We start from the raw sequence: 20,472 nt of genomic DNA on the forward strand, positions 1-20,472 counted from the left end.
TTATCCCAAACAAAAATAGGACTAAAAAGACTGGTAAGAGAATTCTCAGTGTATTGTCAGAGAGAACACCCTCCAACGTTTCTCTGATGAAATAGGGACGTCCCATTCCATAATGATAATTTTACTATTCTCCACAGATCTTACTGGGTTGCCCCAGCCACTCTGGGCAGCTTCCAACATATATAAAAACATTTTAAAAAACAATAAAAAATTTAAAAACTTCCCCATACAGGATTGCCTTCAGACAGCTTAGGGGGTCAGATAATTCCATACCCTCCAACATTTCTCCAATGAAAATAGGGATGATACACATGTAATGTAATGTAATAAAATGCGTATCTTTCACAGGTGCATTAGAAAAGACTCAGTCTTGCACATTGGCTTGTTTAACTTGTTATTCATTGAAGATTTGTAAAGTCTGTTTTTCCACAGTTTGAGCAGCAGAACAGTCTTTTTACAGCCTGTCTTATTAAAGTCCAGGATTTCATTAGCTGTTTTGTGCTACGAGAATCCGTTGGAATTCTCATTTAGAATTCTGCATACACTACAGTTTACTTTGCTCTTTCTGAATAAGATGCAAGAGGTGGTTTAATAGGCCAATGTTTGCTCTACTGGAAGTGGGGGGGGAATGTCGTACATTTTATGTCGAGCTATTTTAGAGATGCCCCTTCATGGATCAATGCCTTGTCGTGGCGAAGGGGCTTGAATAACTCAGAGAAGCTATGAGCTATGCCATGCAGGGCCACCCAAGATGGACAGGTCATAGTGGAGAGTTTTGACTAAACGTGATCCACCTGGAGAAGGAACTGGCAAGCCACTCCAGTATCCCTGCCAAGAAAACTCCATGGACAAAGACAACAGGCATATAAAAGTTATGACGCTGGAAGATGAGCCCCTCAGGTCGGAAGGCGTCCAACATGCTACTGAGGAAGAGCGGAGGACAAGTACAAGTAGATTCAGAGCTGATGAAGCGGCTGGGCCAAAGCCGAAAGGACGCTCAGTTGCGGATATGCCTGGAAGCGAAAGGAAAGTCCGATGCTGTAAAGAAAAATATTGCATAGGAACCTGGAATGTAAGAACCATGAGTGGAGGTAAGCTGGATGTGGTCAAAAATGAGATGACAAGAATAAATATCGACATCCTGGGCATCAGTGAACTAAAATGGAAGGGAATGGGTGAATTCAGTTCGGGTGACTATCATATCTACTACTGTGGGCAAGAATCCCGTAAAAGAAATGGAGTGGCCCTCATAGTCAACAAAAGAGTGGTGAAAGCTGTAATGGGATGCAATCTCAAAAATGACAGAATGATCTCGATACGAATCCAAGGCAGACCTTTTAACATCACAGTAATCCAAGTTTATGCACCAACTACCGGTGCTGAAGAAAGTGAAATTGACCAATTCTATGAAGACCTACAACACCTTCTAGAAATGACACCAAAGAAGGATGTTCTTCTCATTACAGGGGACTGGAATGCTAAAGTAGGGAATCAAGAGATAAAAGGAACAACTGGCAAGTTTGGCCTTGGAGTTCAAAATGAAGCAGGGCAAAGGCTAATAGAGTTCTGTCAAGAGAACAAGCTGATCATCACAAACACTCTCTTCCAACAACACAAGAGACGACTCTACACATGGATATCACCAAATGGACAGCATCGAAATCAGATTGATTATATTCTCTGCAGCCAAAGATGGAGAAGCTCTATACAGTCAGCAAAAACAAGACCTGGAGCTGACTGTAACTCAGATCATCAGCTTCTTATAGCAAAATTCCAGCTTAAACTGAAGAAAGTAGGAAAAACCACTGGGCCAGTAAGATACAATCTGAATCAAATCCCTTATGAATACACAGTGGAAGTGAGGAACAGGTTTAAGGATTTAGATTTGGTGGACAGAGTGCCTGAATAACTATGGATGGAGGCTCGTAACATTATACAGGAGGCAGCAACGAAAACCATCCCAAGGAAAAGGAAATGCAAGAAAGCAAAATGGCTATCCAACGAGGCCTTACAAATAGCGGAGGAGAGGAGGCAAGCAAAATGCAAGGGAGATAGGGAAAGATACAGGAAACTGAATGCAGATTTCCAAAAAACAGCAAGGAGAGACAAGAGGGTCTTCTTAAATGAGCAATGCAAAGAAATAGAGGAAAACAATAGAATGGGGAAAACCAGAGATCTGTTCAAGAAAATTGGAGATATGAAAGGAACATTTCGTACAAAGATTACCATAATCAAGGACAAAAGTGGTAAGGACCTAACAGAAGCAGAAGACATCAAGAAGAGGTGGCAAGAATACACAGAGGAATTATACCAGAAAGATATGGAGGTCTCGTACACCCCAGGTAGTGTGGTTGCTGACCTTGAGCCAGACATCTTGGAGAGTGAAGTCAAATGGGCCTTAGAAAGCATTGCTAATAACAAGGCCAGTGGAAGTGATGATATTCCAGCTGAACTATTTAAAATTTTAAAAGATGATGCTGTTAAGGTGCTACACCCAATATGCCAGCAAGTTTGGAAAACTCAGCAATGGCCAGAGGATTGGAGAAGATCAGTCTACATCCCAATTCCAAAGAAGGGCAGTGCCAAAGAATGCTCCAACTACCGCACAATTGCCCTCATTTCACACGCTAGCAAGGTTATGCTTAAAATTCTACAAGGCAGGCTTAGGCAGTATGTGGACCGAGAACTCCCAGAAGTGCAAGCTGGATTTCGAAAGGGCAGAGGAACCAGAGACCAAATAGCAAACATGCGCTGGATTATGGAGAAAGCTAGAGAGTTCCAGAAAAACGTCTACTTCTGCTTCATTGACTATGCAAAAGCCTTTGACTGTGTCGACCACAGCAAACTATGGCAAGTTCTTAAAGAAATGGGAGTGCCTGATCACCTCATCTGTCTCCTGAGAAATCTCTATGTGGGACAAGAAGCTACAGTTAGAACTGGATATGGAACAACTGAGTGGTTCAAAATTGGGAAAGGAGTACGACAAGGTTGTATATTGTCTCCCTGCTTATTTAACTTATATGCAGAATTCATCATGCGAAAGGCTGGACTAGATGAATCCCAAGCCGGAATTAAGATTGCTGGAAGAAATATCAACAACCTCAGATATGCAGATGACACAACCTTGATGGCAGAAAGCGAGGAGGAATTAAAGAATCTTTTAATGAGGGTGAAAGAGGAGAGCGCAAAATATGGTCTGAAGCTCAACATCAAAAAAACCAAGATCATGGCCACTGGTCCCATCACCTCCTGGCAAATAGAAGGGGAAGAAATGGAGGCAGTGAGAGATTTTACTTTCTTGGGCTCCTTGATCACTGCAGATGGTGACAGCAGTCACGAAATTAAAAGACGCCTGCTTCTTGGGAGAAAAGCAATGACAAACCTAGACAGCATATTAAAAAGCAGAGACATCACCTTGCCGACAAAGGTCCGTATAGTTAAAGCTATGGTTTTCCCAGTAGTGATGTATGGAAGTGAGAGTTGGACCATAAAGAAGGCTGATCGCCGAAGAATTGATGCTTTTGAATTATGGTGCTGGAGGAGACTCTTGAGAGTCCCATGGACTGCAAGAAGATCAAACCTATCCATTCTTAAGGAAATCAGCCCTGAGTGCTCCCTGGAAGGACAGATCGTGAAGCTGAGGCTCCAATACTTTGGCCACCTCATGAGAAGAGAAGAATCCTTGGAAAAGACCCTGATGTTGGGAAAGATGGAGGGCACTAGGAGAAGGGGACGACAGAGGACAAGATGGTTGGACAGTGTTCTCGAAGCTACGAACATGAGTTTGACCAAACTGTGGGAGGCAGTGCAAGACAGGAGTGCCTGGCGTGCTATGGTCCATGGGGTCACGAAGAGTCGGACACGACTAAACGACTAAACAACAACAAATTTTAGAGATGTAGCTCATGGCCATTAATTAAAAAATTGATAATTTGGTAGTGATTAAAATGAACTCATTAAAAACTTTTGGCAGGTCTACATATACAAAATCCATTTCAAGTATGGTAAAAAAGAGAAAGAAAAATGGCCTCACATTAAATGTGGTTTTTAAAATGGCAGCTTCTTTGCATTATATATAATGGAAAGAATTCAACATTGCACCATCACAAACATTTCCTTCAAGCAAGATTGTTCTGGTGTTCTCCTGACTCACCCAGAGCCAGTTTTAGGGGAAATCCCCATTGTACAAACAGAAGCCATTGTGCATGCCTCTTCTTGACAGGATTTGATAGGTGAATTCTGCCCAGTTGTTGTTGTTTTTAAAGTTTTAAAGAGTTTTTTGTTTTTAATTTTTTTTTAAAATCAATATCCATAGTTGTTGAAAAACTAGGGAAAAACAATGATTTCCATCAGGTCCACATATTAGAAAGTGCCATCCTGTTTGTGATGCTCAACCAAAGCTCAGATTTGCCTGTGTTGATATGACTGCATAACATTGTAATAATGATGTCCATGCAGTATTGGGGAATTGAGGCAGGTTCATCACCTTCTGGAATATTTTTGCTATCTCTTTTTCTCTGTTCCCGCTGGAGAAAAAGGAGCATTGTTCTGACACACACACATTTCTTATCTGCCTGTCAAGGGGAGCAGGATAGAGCTGCAGGAGACAGTGAAGGCATATGCCTGGACCACTGGAAACCACTGCCCTCCAGCCTCAGTTTTTAGCCCACTTTTGTGTCCTTAACTTTCATTGTAGCATCAAATGCTTAAAAATTTTTTTAAGGTTGTCAAGCTTATGAATTCTGCACTCAGCATTTGCACCATGCAAATCACAGAATCGTGCAACACATATATAGTTGCGTGTAAGAATACACAGGGACGCAGGTGGCGCTGTGGGTTAAACCACAGAGCCTAGGGCTTGCTGATCAGAAGGTCCGCGGTTCGAATCCCTGCGATTGGGTGAGCTCCCGTTGCTCGGTCCCTGCTCCTGCCAACCTAGTAGTTTCGAAAGCACGTCAAAGTGCAAGTAGATAAATAGGTACCGCTCCAAGCGGGAAGGTAAACGGCGTTTCCGTGTGCTGCTCTGGTTAGCCAGAAGCGGCTTTCTCATGCTGGTCACATGACCTGGAAGCTGTACGCCAGCTCCCTCGGCCAGTAAAGCAGGATGAGTGCCGCAACCCCAGAGTCGGTCACGACTGGACCTAATGGTCAGGGGTCCCCTTTACCTTTATAGGAATACACGTGCTTTTACATCAGACACAAAATTTATACAGGTTACAGGTAGGTAGCCGTGTTGGTCTGACGTAGTCAAAACAATTTTTTTTAAAAAATCCTTCAAGTAGCATCTTAGAGACCAACTAAGTTTGTCATAGGTATGAGCTTTCGTACTTCTTCAATGCAAATTTCTTCAGAAATGTATACACTTGTTATAATAGGATCCCTTGAGTTCACACTTGTTTTGCAAAGAATACCAAGGAGACCAGTATCAAGAAGCAGAGGCTGATTTCATTTCCCTTGCTTTATTTCTACTCCCTTTTCAACAGACTTCTTCTGCAAGAACCCTGTTCCCCCCCCCCAAACTGACATTTTAGAGCAATTCCTATAAGCACTCTTTACAAGAGGAAAGCTTGTATTCATGTTACCCCACCTGTAGACTGTTTATAAACAAGAGATATTTAGAACAGGAAAACCTAAAGTATGTTGGAGAATCTTAATGCAGAATTGTTGTTTAGTCATTTAGTCGTGTCCGACTCTTCATGACCCCATGGACCAGAGCACGCCAGGCACTCCTGTCTTCCAGTGCCTCCCACAGCCTGGTCAAACTCACGTTCGTACCTTCGAGAACACTGTCCAACCATCTTGTCCCCTGTCGTCCCCTTCTCCTTGTGCCCTCAATCTTTCCCAACATCAGGGTCTTTTCCAGGGAGTCTTCTCTTCTCATGAGGTGGCCAAAGTATTGGAGCCTCAGCTACAGGATCTGTCCTTCCAGTGAGCATTCAGGGCTGATTTCCTTCAGAATGGATAGGTTTGATCTTCTTGCAGTCCATGGGACTCTCAAGCGTCTCCTCCAAAAGCATCAATTCTTCGGCGATCAGCCTTCTTGATGGTCCAGCTCTCACTTCCATACGTCACTACTGGGAAAACCATAGCTTTAACTATACGGACCTCTGTAGGCAAGGTGATGTCTCTGCTTTTTAAGATGCTGTCTAGGTTTGTCATTGCTTTTCTCCCAAGAAGCAGGTGTCTTTTAATTTCCTGACTGCTGTCACCATCTGCAGTGATCATGGAGCCCAAGAAACTAAAATCTCTCACTGCCTCCATTTCTTCCCCTTCCACTTGCCAGGAGGTGATGGGACCAGTGGCCATGATCTTGTTTTTTTTGATGTTGAGCTTCAGACCATATTTTGCGCTCTCCTCTTTCACCCTCATTAAAAGGTTCTTTAATTCCGCCTCACTTTCTGCCATCAAGGTTGTGTCATCTGCATATCTGAGGTTGTTGATATTTCTTCCGGCAATCTTAATTCCAGTTTGGGATTCATCCAGTCCAGCCTTTCACATGATGAATTCTGCATATAAGTTAAATAAGCAGGGAGGCAATATACAGCCTTGTCGTACTCCTTTCCCAATTTTGAACCAATCACTTGTTCCATAACCAGTTCTAACTGTAGCTTCTTGTCCCACATAGAGATTTCTCAGGAGACAGATGAGGTGATCAGACACTCCCATTTCTTTAAGAACTTGCCATAGTTTGCTGTGGTCGACACAGTCAAAGGCTTTTGCATAGTCAATGAAGCAGAAGTAGACGTTTTTCTGGAACTCTCTAGCTTTCTCCATAATCCAGCGCATGTTTGCAATTTGGTCTCTGGTTCCTCTGCCCCTTCGAAATCCAGCTTGCACTTCTGGGAGTTCTCGGTCCACATACGGCCTAAGCCTGCCTTGTAGAACTTTGAGCATAACCTTGCTAGTGTGTAAAATGAGCGCAATTGTGCGGTAGTTGGAGCATTCTTTGGCACTGCCCTTCTTTGGAATTGGGATGTAGACTGATTTTCTCCAATCCTCTGGCCATTGCTGAGTTTTCCAAACTTGCTGGCATATTGGGTGTAGCACCTTAACAGCATCATCTTTTAAAATTGTAAATAGTTCAGCTGGAATATCATCACTTCCACTGGCCTTGTTATTAGCAGTGCTTTCTAAGGCCCATTTGACTTCACTCTCCAAGATGTCTGGCTCAAAGTCAGCAACCACACTACCTGGGGTGTACGAGACATCCGTATCTTTCTGGTATAATTCCTCTGTGTATTCTTGCCACCTCTTCTTGGTGTCTTCTGCTTCTGTTAGGTCTTTACCACTTTTGTCCTTTATTATGGTAATCTTTGTACGAAATGTTCCTTTCATATCTCCAATTTTCTTGAACAGCTCTCTGGTTTTCCCCATTCTATTGTTTTCCTCTATTTCTTTGCATTGCTCGTTTAAGAAGGCCGTCTTGTCTCTCCTTGCTATTTTTCGGAAATCTGCATTCAATTTCTTGTACTATCTCCCTCGCATTTTGCTTGCCTTCTCTCCTCCGCTATTTGTAAGGCCTCGTTGGACAGCCACTTTGCTTTGTTGCATTTCCTTTTCCTTTTCCTTGGGATGGTTTTCGTTGCTGCCTCCTGTATAATGTTACGAGCCTCCATCCATAGTTCTTCAGGCACTCTGTCCACCAAATCTAAATCCTTAAACCTGTTCCTCACTTCCACTGTGTATTCATAAGGAATTTGATTTAGATTGTATCTTACCGGCCCAGTGGTTTTTCCTACTTTCTTCAGTTTAAGCTTGAATTTTGCTATAAGAAGCTGATGATCTGAGCCACAGTCAGCTCCAGGTCTTGTTTTTGCTGACTGTATAGAGCTTCTTCATCTTTGGCTGCAGAGAATATAATCAATCTGATTTCAATGCTGCCCATCTGGTGATGTCCATGTGTAGAGTCGTCTCTTGTGTTGTTGGGAAAGAGTGTTTGTGATGACCAGCTTGTTCTCTTGACAGAACTCTATTAGCCTTTGCCCTGCTTCATTTTGAACTTCAAGGCCAAACTTGCCAGTTGTTCCTTTTCTCTTGACTCCCTACTTTAGCATTCCAATCCCCTATAATGAGAAGAACATCCTTCTTTGGTGTCATTTCTAGAAAGTGTTGTAAGTCTTCACAGAATTGGTCAATTTTACTTTCTTCAGCACTGGTAGTTGGTGCATAAACTTGGATTACTGTGATGTTAAAAGGTCTGCCTTGGATTCGTATCGAGATCATTCTGTCATTTTTGAGATTGCATCTCAGTACAGCTTTTGCCACTCTTTTGTTGACTATGAGGGCCACTCCATTTCTTTTACGGGATTCTTGCCCACAGTAGTAGATATGATGGTCGTCTGAACTGAATTTGCCCATTCCCGTCCATTTTAGTTCACTGATGCCCAGGATGTCAATATTTATTCTTGCCATCTCCTTTTTGACCACCTCCAGCTTACCAAGGTTCATGGTTCTTACATTCCAGGTTCCTATGCAATATTTTTCTTTACATCATTGGATTTTCCTTTTGCTTCCAGGCATATCCGCAACTGAGTGACCTTTCGGCTTTGGCCCAGCCGCTTCATCAGCTCTGAATCTACTTGTACTTGTCCTCCGCTCTTCCTCAGTAGCATGTTGGACGCCTTCCGACCTGAGGGGTCAAAACGCTCCACTATGACCTGTCCGTCTTGGGTGGCCCTGCATGGCATAGCTCATAGCTTCTCTGAGTTATTCAAGCCCCTTCGCCAGGACAAGGCAGTGATCCATGAAGAATGCAGAATTACTACTGTAACAACTTAAATCACTTTCTCCATGCCCTTCGCCCCTGAGGCAGGAAGAATTACAGAGTCATCATCTACAATATTACATCTGGTAAGTTGGTCTCTAATGTGCTACTGGAAGGAATTTTTTATTTTATTTTGTTTCAATATTAGAGCTGATGGAGCTAGGGTAAGAAGTGCAAAGGGAAATATGTGGGCCAATAAAGGCACAGTGACTCTACTTTCAGTTGGCTACTGTGAATAGGTCTGATGAAGGATTGGTAAAATTGGTTCAGGGGTCTCTTTTCAGTCTGCCATGGAAATCATGGCTAAGTATAGAATCATAGAGTCGCAAAAAAAACATGAGGGTCATCTAGTCCAACCCCTTGCAATGCTGGAATCTTTTGCCCAGTGAGGGGTTCAAACCCACAAACCCGAGATTAAAAGTCCCATGCGGTATTGACTGAACTATCTCAGGTCCTTAAATGCCATGTACATTCCCCACAATGTGACACCCATCCACACAAATGACAACTGCATATGACTGCCATAGCAGGCTGCATGGTGTCTACTTGGTATAAAACCAGCCCATAGAATAGATGACTTATTGGTTCTCAAACCATGCAAAGCAACAGCGATTGGACAATAATCACTTTATCAACTTTAAAATTTTACCAACTTATTCCTAAATATACAAACAATACTATATGTTGCTGGGTGAAGAACAAACACAATGGGTTGTATCCATCAAAGTTCAATTCACAGCAGATCCACTGAACTTAATAGACCCAAGTCAGTCATGTCCATTAACTTCCATGAGTCTGTAGAACTAGTTTTGGGAACAGCCCAGTGACTGGAACCATGAATTATCCCATCAAGCGATTTAGACAGTCGTGATTGTAGTAATTTAAAGACATTTCTTTAAAAAAAACATTGGGATGGGAGTGTTAAAATGATCTCTGGAGAATGGTCCAATGGGGTGAATGAAGCCTGTTTGGCTGAAGAGCATAAAACTAATTGTGGCTGCAAATTCATGAAATTCACTGTGTTAAGTCTTGCCTCAATGTATTGAACCCAAATTTATTACAGACAGGGAAATGAATTGAGCAAGGACACAATCCACTAGGAAGTTCTACAGTGGAAACCCCATTGAAGTTAGTGAACACTTCTTGGTAGATTAAGGAGGAAAGGAGGAGTGGCGAAATGACATGGGAATTTCAGTTCTAAAAATTTACAATGCTACATATTTAATTTATATAAAGTTTTATTGTTAGAATGCAACACATCCTCCACTGAGCATTTATTATAGTTCTTTCCACATAAGCAACATAATTCAACACAATCTATCCTCCATTTCCATTGCTTCATACATTAGAGACTATTTTCATACATAATTCTTTATAAAGACATCCGAGCAACAAAAAAGGAATGTTTAACACGGCATTTCCTCAACTCTTTAGTTAAAGCCTCTATCAAGCCTTGTCAACCCATGTTTTCAGGCCAGCCACTGTCCCAGGACCAGGGAGTGGGTTGTTGTTGTTGTTGTTTTACAGAATTATTCTCCTAGGCCAGGCATGGCCAAACTTGGCCCTCCAGCTGTTTTGGGACTACAACTCCCATCATCACTAGCTAACAGAACCAGTGGTCAGGGATGATGGGAATTGTAGTCCCAAAACAGCTGGAAGGCCAAGTTTGGCCATGCCTGACCTTGGCCATGCCTGACCTTGGCCATGTAGAGAGCCCCTCTGCAGTCACAGGATTCAAGCCCATTATCTAATCTGGACCTGGGGGACAAATGAAAGTGTTCTAACAAAATAGATATTCAGTTGATCTAAATATGAATGCTTTAATAAGACTCGGCCATCCTTCAGAGCCTGTTTAATTATGACAGCCAGGCACGTACACACACACAGAGAGAGAAAGAGAGAGACCGGAGATTTAAAAAGCTGCACCGTTTGGGTAGCTTGTTCCTAAGCCAGTGACAATTTTACTGTGTCAACTTTTATTTCACATTTCCCCTAACATTTATTTAACATTTATCCATCTAATTAGGCAATCTATTTCCTGCCTTTTGACAGAGGGCTGATGTAAGGCATCTAAAAAAAAGGGGGGTGTATCAGATAAATGTTAACATTTTTAAATTTCACACTACATTTTTCATCCCACTGAAATACAATTAGCTTTTAAGTTAATAAATGGGGTGTTTTGTTGCTATATAAATCGAGGCCTTAGAAATGCTAGTATAGTTACACCACAAAATTTATAATTCAATGCATTTTGATGGGTAAAACATTTGCTGCAACACTGAAGGGTCTAATATTTAGATAATAAAAGATGCTGTGGGTGAAGGGAAGGTGGTTGAGAAATAAAAGCAGCTGATATTCTAGTCAGAGTCTGAACTCTCTTGCTCGTTGGTCTGATACTGACAGACAACTTCTTCCAAAGGCGTCATTGTGCCATCTGGTCGCACTCCCATTGGTGTTATAACCTTGTCCCTGCAAACAAGAAAAGTAGATAAGTTTCTTTTATTTTAAAAAAAAGAGCAGAGAGAACTAGCCTATTCACCTCACGGGCAACGTGCCTCCACAACATACTTGTAAGTGTAATGCTCAGCTACTGTACTCAAGTGTGATTTTTCTGTTCTCATAATTCAGGATCACTTCAGTAACTCTGTGGGTCAGATTAATTGTAGGCCTACAACAAAACTACAGTCATACCTCGGGTTACAGCTGCTTCAGGTTGCGTCTTTTTGGGTTGCACTCCGCGCCGAACCCGGAAGTACCGGAATGGGTTACTTCCGGGTTTCGGCATGTGCGAAACAGCTAAATTGCGCTTTGCGCATGTGCAGAAGGCTGAATTGTGACCTGCGCGTGCGCAGATGCGGGTTGCGAACATGCCTCCCGCATGGATCACATTCGCAAGCCCGAGCGTCCACTGTATAGTTTTTCCAGACTTCCGCCATAGGTGGATGAAATCACTTTTATCTCTACCACAGTGCCAACATTTGCCATCTCTTCTCCTCAATTCCCCCCTAGGTAGCTATTGAAAAAGCAGACCTTATTAAAAAGAGAATTCAAATTGTCTTCTGATGCATATTTTTCTGGTCCACGGTCACCGACACTCTTAAATATTATTATTGTTATTATTGCTTTGAAATCTCATTGAATCCTCTCTTTTTTGTTGTTGAATTATGTAAGTCAAATAAAACCAAACCATCAGATCCAAGCACTGTATATTATAACAATGGTAAAAAAAAAACCTGGAAAAATAGCCAGAAACCTAATAGAATGGATTTATTAAGGAAACTCTAGGAACAAATGACTTTAGTAAAACTAACTGAAATGACTAAAGACAGAAAAATGTTTAGAAATTATAAGGAGTTTGAATTTAGTAGCACAACGTACAAAAAAGGATTAAAAATCTCAAGGGGTAGATCATTTGTTTATTTAAAATGAAAGGAATGAAAAGAAGTACGCTCTCTTGCTCTGAAGCATAATTAGGTAATAACACAATATTTTATATTTATTAACAATTTGTCATAATTTTAATATGTATATTTAGAAGTATATAAAAGCATTAGCAAATAACCAGTTTTGTATATACTGAACTGTATGTTTTCAATAGATAAGGAATAATTATCTAAATGAAAAAGCCAACACTAATTGAAAAAAAAAATCCAGATATTAAGTCATTCTCATTTTTGAGGGAGCTCAAATCCTTACTATGAAAGAGTGAACAGAGCTTCACACAAAATTGATTGGTGGGCAGGGGGAAACCGGAGCACAACACTAATAAAGACCTAATTCAGGCAGGCCACATTCATGGAGCCAATTAAGACCAATATGAAAAAAAAGAGAAGTCAACCACTAATGGGCTAAGGACAAAGAACAGGTTCTCTGTTTAAGTAAAAATAGGAAAATAAAGAAACTGCCTTTGTTAATTCTTAAATCCTGCTAACATGGCTGTTGATGTCCCACCTGTCATGTGGGGAGCAGCTACCCCTCCTGCTTCAAAACCACAACTGCATACATATTCATTTCACTGAGTGAAAGTAGTCAGAAAGAGATCTGGGCTACACAGCCAGCCTCTAGTGGTGCTTAAGGACTTGTGGATTCATTTAGATTCAGTCAGCTTTCTCTCTCTCCCTCTCTGCCGCCCCTCCTTTTTCTTTTTTAAACTGTTGCTTTTGTTTGCAGCTGTTTAATTACAGGATTGACAGCCATTTTAATCTCTTCAAAGCTCTGAAGGCCTCTCACAGCTAATCCAATTATATCTACTCCACAAGTTACAGCCTCATGTAAAGATGATTAATTATTGATTAAGCCAATCAAACAGTATTAGCAAAGATTTATTTAAGCCTTTCATTGCCTCACATCTGATTATAATCTCGTTTATTATATGTGGATTATGGAAAAAGCTGTAAGGCCAAGGAGGGCAACATTTTGATCCTCCAAAACAAAACAAAAAAACCCATACCCCACCAACCCCACACCATATTTTCAGAGATTTTTTAAAAAGTATACATCACTCTTCACAGATGTCTCTCAGGTGTTTCGAAACTGGTTTATTTAGGTGAGGCCCATCACAGTGTCAAACTTGGTTATACAAAGAATGGAATCACCAAGATTATGAGAGAGACATGAAATATAGGGTACTTTGAGCCAAACAACTTCCACCAATTTAGGCTGCAACCCCTATACTTACCTGGCTGTAAGTTCCATTAAGCTTAATGGAGCTCATTTCCGATTAAACATATATAACGGAGTGCACTGTAAGTGAGTGATGTCAGGAAAGCAGGAAGAGTAGCAATTTATTATAAAATATAGCCACAAACCCAATAGCGCAGCAACACATGTTCTGAGTAATGCAGGTGCAGGAAGATTACAGGAAAATTAAGAGAATAGTGGACTTCATTCCTATGCAATGCTTCTGTAATACAGAACTACTTGCCACATTCCAAAAACCTGACCACCACGGGGTAGGAATTTTAGCTCTGTGTCCTCTAAAATATGAAGTATGGCCCATAATGCATCCCTCTAAGAAAACTATTTCATACACAGAATATTTCAATCTTCTAAATGAACCAAAGGGAAAACCATCACAACCAAACATTTTGCAAGGCAGAATTATGACTTCTGGAGCACTTTTCATAATCCCCCCCCCCAAACAGAGCCTCATGTATTAACATATTTTATGAAAATGTTTGACTGACCCTTGACTGAGAACTACCAAATAAGTTTGTGGTATTTTTTATAAATAAAAAAGGATTATATTCAACAATTCTTAGAAAACATGCCATAATGAAAACCTTAACATGATGCATTCTCCTTCTCTGTTAGCAGATATCCCATTAATCCCTTCAGATTCACCTACACAATCTTTGCTTCTGCCTCCTGCTTGCCATTTAGCTTGATAACGACTCCAAAACCATTCCCTTGTTTTCAAGGGTCTTTCTTTCTTGCCTGCCCTGTGCACAACAGGTCAGTGTTAACACATGGAACTAATGGCAGTTCTCTGTAATGAAACAATCGCATTGCAAACGCCGGCCTGTTCCTTTGATAAAATAGTGTATTGGGGACCTATTCACCTCCCTATAATTGAGTGCTACATAATAGTGCCGATCCTTTTATGTACAATATTTTGTTCCACAATTAGAAAAGGCGAGGAAAAACCTATGGAAGCACTGCTTTCTTCAGTCACTGCCATGATTAATTCTGTATTTTTAATGAGTAAGGCTGCTACTTAGGCCAGTTCTGTTGCGTACTTGTTTTGTTGACTTCATGTCAATGTACAACAAAACCCAAACTATGGTAATTGGGACTGTTTCATCAGCAAAAGCATTCCTGCTATTAATACAACATTGGCTTGGAAAAAGCACTCTGTCGTTTTAATTCAGACTATTAATTCATAACTGTGCCACCAATTTATAACTGCAGGAAAAAGTATTTAATAAGCATTTTAATTAATACTGAAAACATCCAGGCATGCATGATGTGCAAACACAAAGAATTGCAGACTAGTTGTTTAATTTAGCTATATTTTACATTTTATAAAACCAAGGGCAGTTTTGGGAATGCCAGTGTTTGACAGATTAGGAAAAACAGATTTAGTTAGTGATAGTCATAATCAGAAACATGATTTAAACATGCCTGATTCTTAAACATTAGATATCTAGTACTCTTCTGGAATACTGTGCAAAGTTTTCTACTGCTACTCTTTGAGTATTTACACGATCCATCATTTAAAAGGAATCCTACTAAGACTCTCCAAGTCAAACAACCTTGATGTTCTTCATAACATCTACATTATGAAGAAAACTTATCCAATTATTTGGAAAGCTGTATGCTCATATATGGCTATTGAGGAATATTTGGGTTTGTGCATTTGCAGCAGCACAGCTGGATGTCTTCATCTGCCCCAGCTACAACAAAACATGTCTTTCCCATATCAGTCTCTACAGCCACAGCAGGCGCTGCAACCTTCCAACAGCTTGATCTCACACCCAAAAGCACACTCCTCCATTGTCTCTTGAAACAGAAGGATGCCAACTAGCCTCCAAATCTCCAGGTAACCTCATTAAGCAGCTTCATACAGATGTCAAACAGCACTGGAGATGGAACGGAACCTTGAGGAAACCCATGGATTAACTTCCACAGGGTCAAACAGAAGCCTCTCAATGCTATTATCTGGAAGTGGCCTGGTTTGCAGAACCACTGCAAAACTGTGCCTTCTGCTTCCAACCCACCAAGTGTGTCCAGTAAGATACTATGGCTGATGGTATTAAAAACCACTGACAGGTCCAGGAAAATTAATAAGAGACTCCATCTATCTCAGAAATCATCTGTCAGAGCTACCCAAGCCATTTTAGTCTCAAACCCAATCTACAGAACCAAATAATTTCTCTCTCAGAAATGAAAAGCAACTTAGTTACATTACCTAGAAAGCTTATCAAACATATTGACAAGTTTCATTGCTTCATATTCTTTTTGTTCTTCAGTCATTTCATCCATTGGGTTGGGCATTGGTTCTTCTAAATGACCTGTAATAAGGTTAATGCTTTGTGGTTGGGGGGCGGGGAGGGAGGGGGAAAGAGAATATAAGAAAAAGATAAGATTTCCCCCCCCCCAAAAAAATCTTATTTTACAGCTTAAAAAAACAGCTTAAAAACACACACAAATATAACCAATACTCCTTCACAAAGCTCATTCTTTATTGACTTGATAGCTGACATCTAAGACATATGAACATACCTAAATGCTTAATGGCACCAAAACCTGTGAGTAGCCCCAACTTTCAAATCTACATTTACTTATGTAGTTTGGCTTATCTACCGAAGAACCCTTAGTAATAAGCTCACCAGGCAGGCAATTCTAGGAGTACCTTGGGCACCCATTGCAATCAAGGTCACTTGAAGCTAATAAAAGTTTTAGTCCACAATTCAGCCCTTTGTGATAAAACAGAGGTCCAAAAAATTAAAGAACGTATCTTAGACAACATTAAAGACTAGACCAGGAGTGGCCAACATGGTACTCCTCCAGAGGCTGTAGACTACAACTCTCATCAGCAAAGGTCATACGAGTTGTAGTCCAAACATCTGGAGGATACAAAGCTGGCTACCACTGGTCTAAGCTTAATACACCGGGGGGGGGCGGGGGGGTTCAGGTGAGAGACCCAAGCAGTAACATACTTTGGCTTTGCAGATTTGTATTCTTCAGTGTCTGTATCTTCGTCATCCGAGTACCAGGTTTCCCCTCTTCCTCCTGCTAATAGGCCCCTTGCTGCCAGTAGCCCAGCTGCATTGCCATAGCCAGTGTACTTCAGTAAGCTGTCAACTGAAAAGTGACAGGGAGACAAGAACTGACTTGGGAACATCTTTAAGCTATGGATTTAAGTTCTACAAGTTTGTTAAATTTAAGTCACATTCAAACATAAATGAAGTCTTCAGGTTGTCTGAATGCTCCCTGTCTGATGTGGCATGGAACAGTTCTCTTTTTAAGATGCCAGTGAAGTTGGCACGTCTTCTGCTTTTCTACAGAAATTAAGAGTTGAGGAAACAAAAAAAAAGTTCTTCAACTAAGAAAAGAAGCATGCAGGGCTTAAGGAAAAGATTGTCACCTAAAATAACCTAATTTAAACCTTGATTTTAGAATTTTACACTTCTTGCGGTAACTAAATACTTGTATTTCCAATTTCTTACGTAAAATGCAAGATGTTTATATATAACTATATAGTACAACTGTCCATACTGGTGAAGTGCCAACACTGTTAATGGGGTGTGTGTGTGCAAAATAAACCCACTGGGTTTATTGTCCCACCTGCCCATATTCCAAGTAGGCATTTGTGACATATTAACAACTTGAATAAACTCTCCACCAGTTTAAAAAACTTTCATTTGTGATTGTTCAGAAGCAAATTTTATTTGTCAAGAGATAACCAGGCAAGCAATTGTTCAGAAGTCTGGAATAACCACCCACATTCATTATAAGAACCAGCCTGTACCTCTTTCCTTGCAAAGAACAAAAAGGAATTCTGCAGCGATTTGCTTTACTCCTAGGTCAACGTGAGTCATGAGTCGCACTAGTTTGTTTCTCAGTGTTGTGCCAACTTCAGGGCGATTAGATACATCTCTCAAGGGAGGCAACACCTAAAGACAAAAACAAGTAATAAGAGCAATTAATCTCCAATGGAAAGTGTTCACCACACTTTCTTATTCAAAAGTATTTGTAAAAATTCTGCTTTAACACTCTGCCTAGCTCTACAATGAGGTCTTAGCCCCATTCTTTTGTTGCTGCCGAGCAACTACTAGTAAGAGAATACAGGGAAGAGACCCAGCTGCTCAGACCCACGCCCTTGCCTCAGTGGGAGACATTGCCAGGTAGGAAACCAATGGAAAAGGATAAGAGCAAGAAATGCTGCCTGAATAATCTTGGTTCCATATGGGCATCATGCAGCTTCTGTTCCTGTACTCCAGGGATGGGAAACCTGTCTCCGCCCCCCAGGAAGCTGCTGGTGTTCAACTCCTGTCAGTCTCAGTCAGCCTGGCCAATGGGCAGGGAGAATGGTTGCTAGATTCTGACTCCATCTCAAGGACCAAAGGTTCCCCCATTTGAGTGAGTTTTTTGTAAGCAATAATTTTGCAAACAACTCTTAAGGGCTCCCCAGGGCTATAAAGCAAGATAAAGGTATTATATACATTGTGAGAATATAAACAAGATCCCTTAATATTTAAAATAGCCTTCCTGCCAAGTGCTTGTATTCCTTTGTTATCCTCATCTCTGTGGTATCTCACCTGAGCTTTAATAAACTTCCTTATGTTCCGGTGAGATCGGCAGCATCTTGTTAGCAAACTGAGAACTGGAGTGAGACCTTCCCGATAGCTGCTCCCCTAGAATAAGAAATCACAAGACACATCTTTTTTCTTCCAATAACACTAGGACTTTCTACCATACTCCATATTCCCGCTCTAGTGTTTCTCAAAACAGGTCACCAAGTTTCCACAGCAGGTCCCTCGTGTCTTTCCCATACCATTTAAAGAGCATTTCCATACCTGAAAATTCACAAATGAATGCCTCCAGAGCTGTGATTGGCTAATGTTCCCAGGCATATTTATGACATGTTTTCAGACATGCGGATGCTTTTCAAATATTCCTGATCATGATGTATGCATTGTACATTGGGCTGTCTCTGAAGGAGGTTCGGAAATCAAAACTACTGCAGAATGTAGCAGCCAAAACATGGACTGGGACTAGGCAGTCTAAACTACATTGGCTGCCAATCTGAAGTGCTGGCTTTGATCTGCATGGTTCAAGACACCAATACCTTAAGGCCTCCTTTCCCCTGTATAAGCCTACCTAGACTCTGAGATCATCATCTGAAGACATCCTGTGTGTCTCCACCAAGAGATACTTGTAGGGTTGCAACAAGATAACAGGCCTTTTCTGTGGTAGCCCCCCCCAATTATGGAACACCTTGCACAAGGAAGCTCACTTGGTCCCAACACTGCCTTCCATGTATTAGACAACACTAGCGATCTGCCTTTCAATAGCTGTTTGGTGTTCATTCCTGTCTAGATAAGGAAATAATATTTTCTGATTTTGGATGAACGATGTGTTCCATCTGTACTGTATTATTTTAATGTGTCACAGTGGCCGGAGTGGACTACTTCAGAGTAACGACGCTACGCAGCTCTGCATTTTATTCTTTTATTGGTGCTGCGTATTTACAGTGCTCAAGTCATTGCTATTTACACGGAGCGATGTTGTCAGTCGGTTTCAGAACCTCCTAATGGCTTTTGGCGCGTCTTTCTCCAACACAAAAGCTTTGGCAGACCCATCCTCTTGCCCCTCCTCTTCCTGCGTAATTCTGGAGTTGGAGGGATGGGTCTTCCCCCCTTGCTTGCCCCTTCCTGTCCCACCTGGGACCCTGGCTCCTCTACCTTGCCTGAGCCTCGGACACGACTTCCTGCTTCCCCACTGGAATCGGAACTCTCCCTGCTTTCCCCTTTGCTCGGGGACGGGCTTGAACTCAGGAGGGGAGGGACTTCGCGATATCCCCTGTCCCTCACATCCACCCCCTTCCCAAGCTCTCCTTCACCCCTCCCCAGGCCCCCCCCATGTGTCGGTGACGACTGGAAGCCTAAGAACTCAGTGCTCTCCGAGCCCGTTGGTGTGAATACCTCCCCCCAGTCCTGCGAGCCCCCCCCTTCCGCCTGGGCGGACGGGAATCCCAAAAAGTCCGTGGCGTCAGAGCTGGTGGGGGTAAAAACGTTCTGCCAATCTGCTCCTTCCTCTGACTGGGTGGATCTCGGTGACACCCATACCTCATCCTCTGGTTCCTCAAACTCCGCTTCCCAGCGCCATGGTGAGCTGCTCTCCCGTGCCTCCTCCTCCTCCCCCTCCCTTTCCATGTGCCAGGGCTTGGGTCTGTGGGGAAAGAGGGCGTGAAATTCTTCCACCAAGAATTCCTCCTGTATCTGAGTGGCTGGGACCCATTCATTCTGGGACGGTGGAGCATCCTCCCATGCCATGAGGTACTCCAGTCCCCCCACCCCCCACCTTGAATCCAGGATGGCCGTGGCCTCATTGAGTTGCTCCCTGCCTTCCCTCTCCCCACCTCCCTCGGGGGTTTGTTCGCCGTCTCGGAGCCTGCTGCTTTCCCTGTACGGCGACAGCAGCGATCTATGAAACACTGGATGCACCCTCATGTCCTCTGGCAGTGCCAGCCTGTATGCCACCGGGTTTACCTGTTGCGTGACCGTGAAGGGGCCCAGCCTTTTGGGTGCCAGCTTTTTGCACCTCCCTCTGGTGGGAAGGCCCTCCGAGGACAACCACACCTTGTCCCCCACCCTGATGACCTCCCCTTGTCGCCTGTGGCGATCTGCCCCCTTTTTGTACGCTTCCTTGGCCCTCTCCAAGTGTTCTCTGAGCTGCTGGTGCACCGTCTCCAGTTCCTCTGTCCAATCCTCAGCCTGTGGGCCCTCCTCCTCCTCCTCCTCCCTCTCCCTCTCTGGGAAAGATCTGAGGTCGCGCCCGTAATTGGCCTTAAAGGGCGACACCCCTGTGGAGACGTGCACTGCATTGTTGTAGGCAAATTCTGCTAGTGGCAAGCGATCCACCCAGTCCGTTTGCCGCTGGCTGACGTAGCATCGCAGGTACTGCTGCAGAATGGCGTTGACCCTCTCCGCTTGTCCGTTGGTCTGCGGGTGTCTAGCCGTCGACAAGCTGACCTCCACCTG

The 20,472-nt window shown here is 42.5% G+C and overlaps 1 protein-coding gene across 1 annotated transcript in view; it reads right to left on the reverse strand.

The window, feature by feature from the left end:
- Window positions 1-10,392: 10,392 nt before the first annotated feature.
- The window catches only part of RIC8B (RIC8 guanine nucleotide exchange factor B), a 33,210-nt gene continuing 23,130 nt past the window's right edge, over window positions 10,393-20,472 (reverse strand). Inside the window, exons 6-10 of the mRNA XM_035127740.2 lie at window positions 18,028-18,123; window positions 17,238-17,382; window positions 16,426-16,570; window positions 15,675-15,794; window positions 10,393-11,233 (exon numbers count right to left, since the gene is read on the reverse strand). Of these exons, the coding sequence (XP_034983631.1) occupies window positions 11,122-11,233; window positions 15,675-15,794; window positions 16,426-16,570; window positions 17,238-17,382; window positions 18,028-18,123 (618 nt within the window). The 3' untranslated portion in view covers window positions 10,393-11,121. The remainder of the gene's footprint in view (window positions 11,234-15,674; window positions 15,795-16,425; window positions 16,571-17,237; window positions 17,383-18,027; window positions 18,124-20,472) is intronic.

Source organism: Zootoca vivipara, chromosome 10, assembly GCF_963506605.1.
Source record: "Zootoca vivipara chromosome 10, rZooViv1.1, whole genome shotgun sequence".
Lineage (NCBI taxonomy): Eukaryota > Metazoa > Chordata > Lepidosauria > Squamata > Lacertidae > Zootoca > Zootoca vivipara.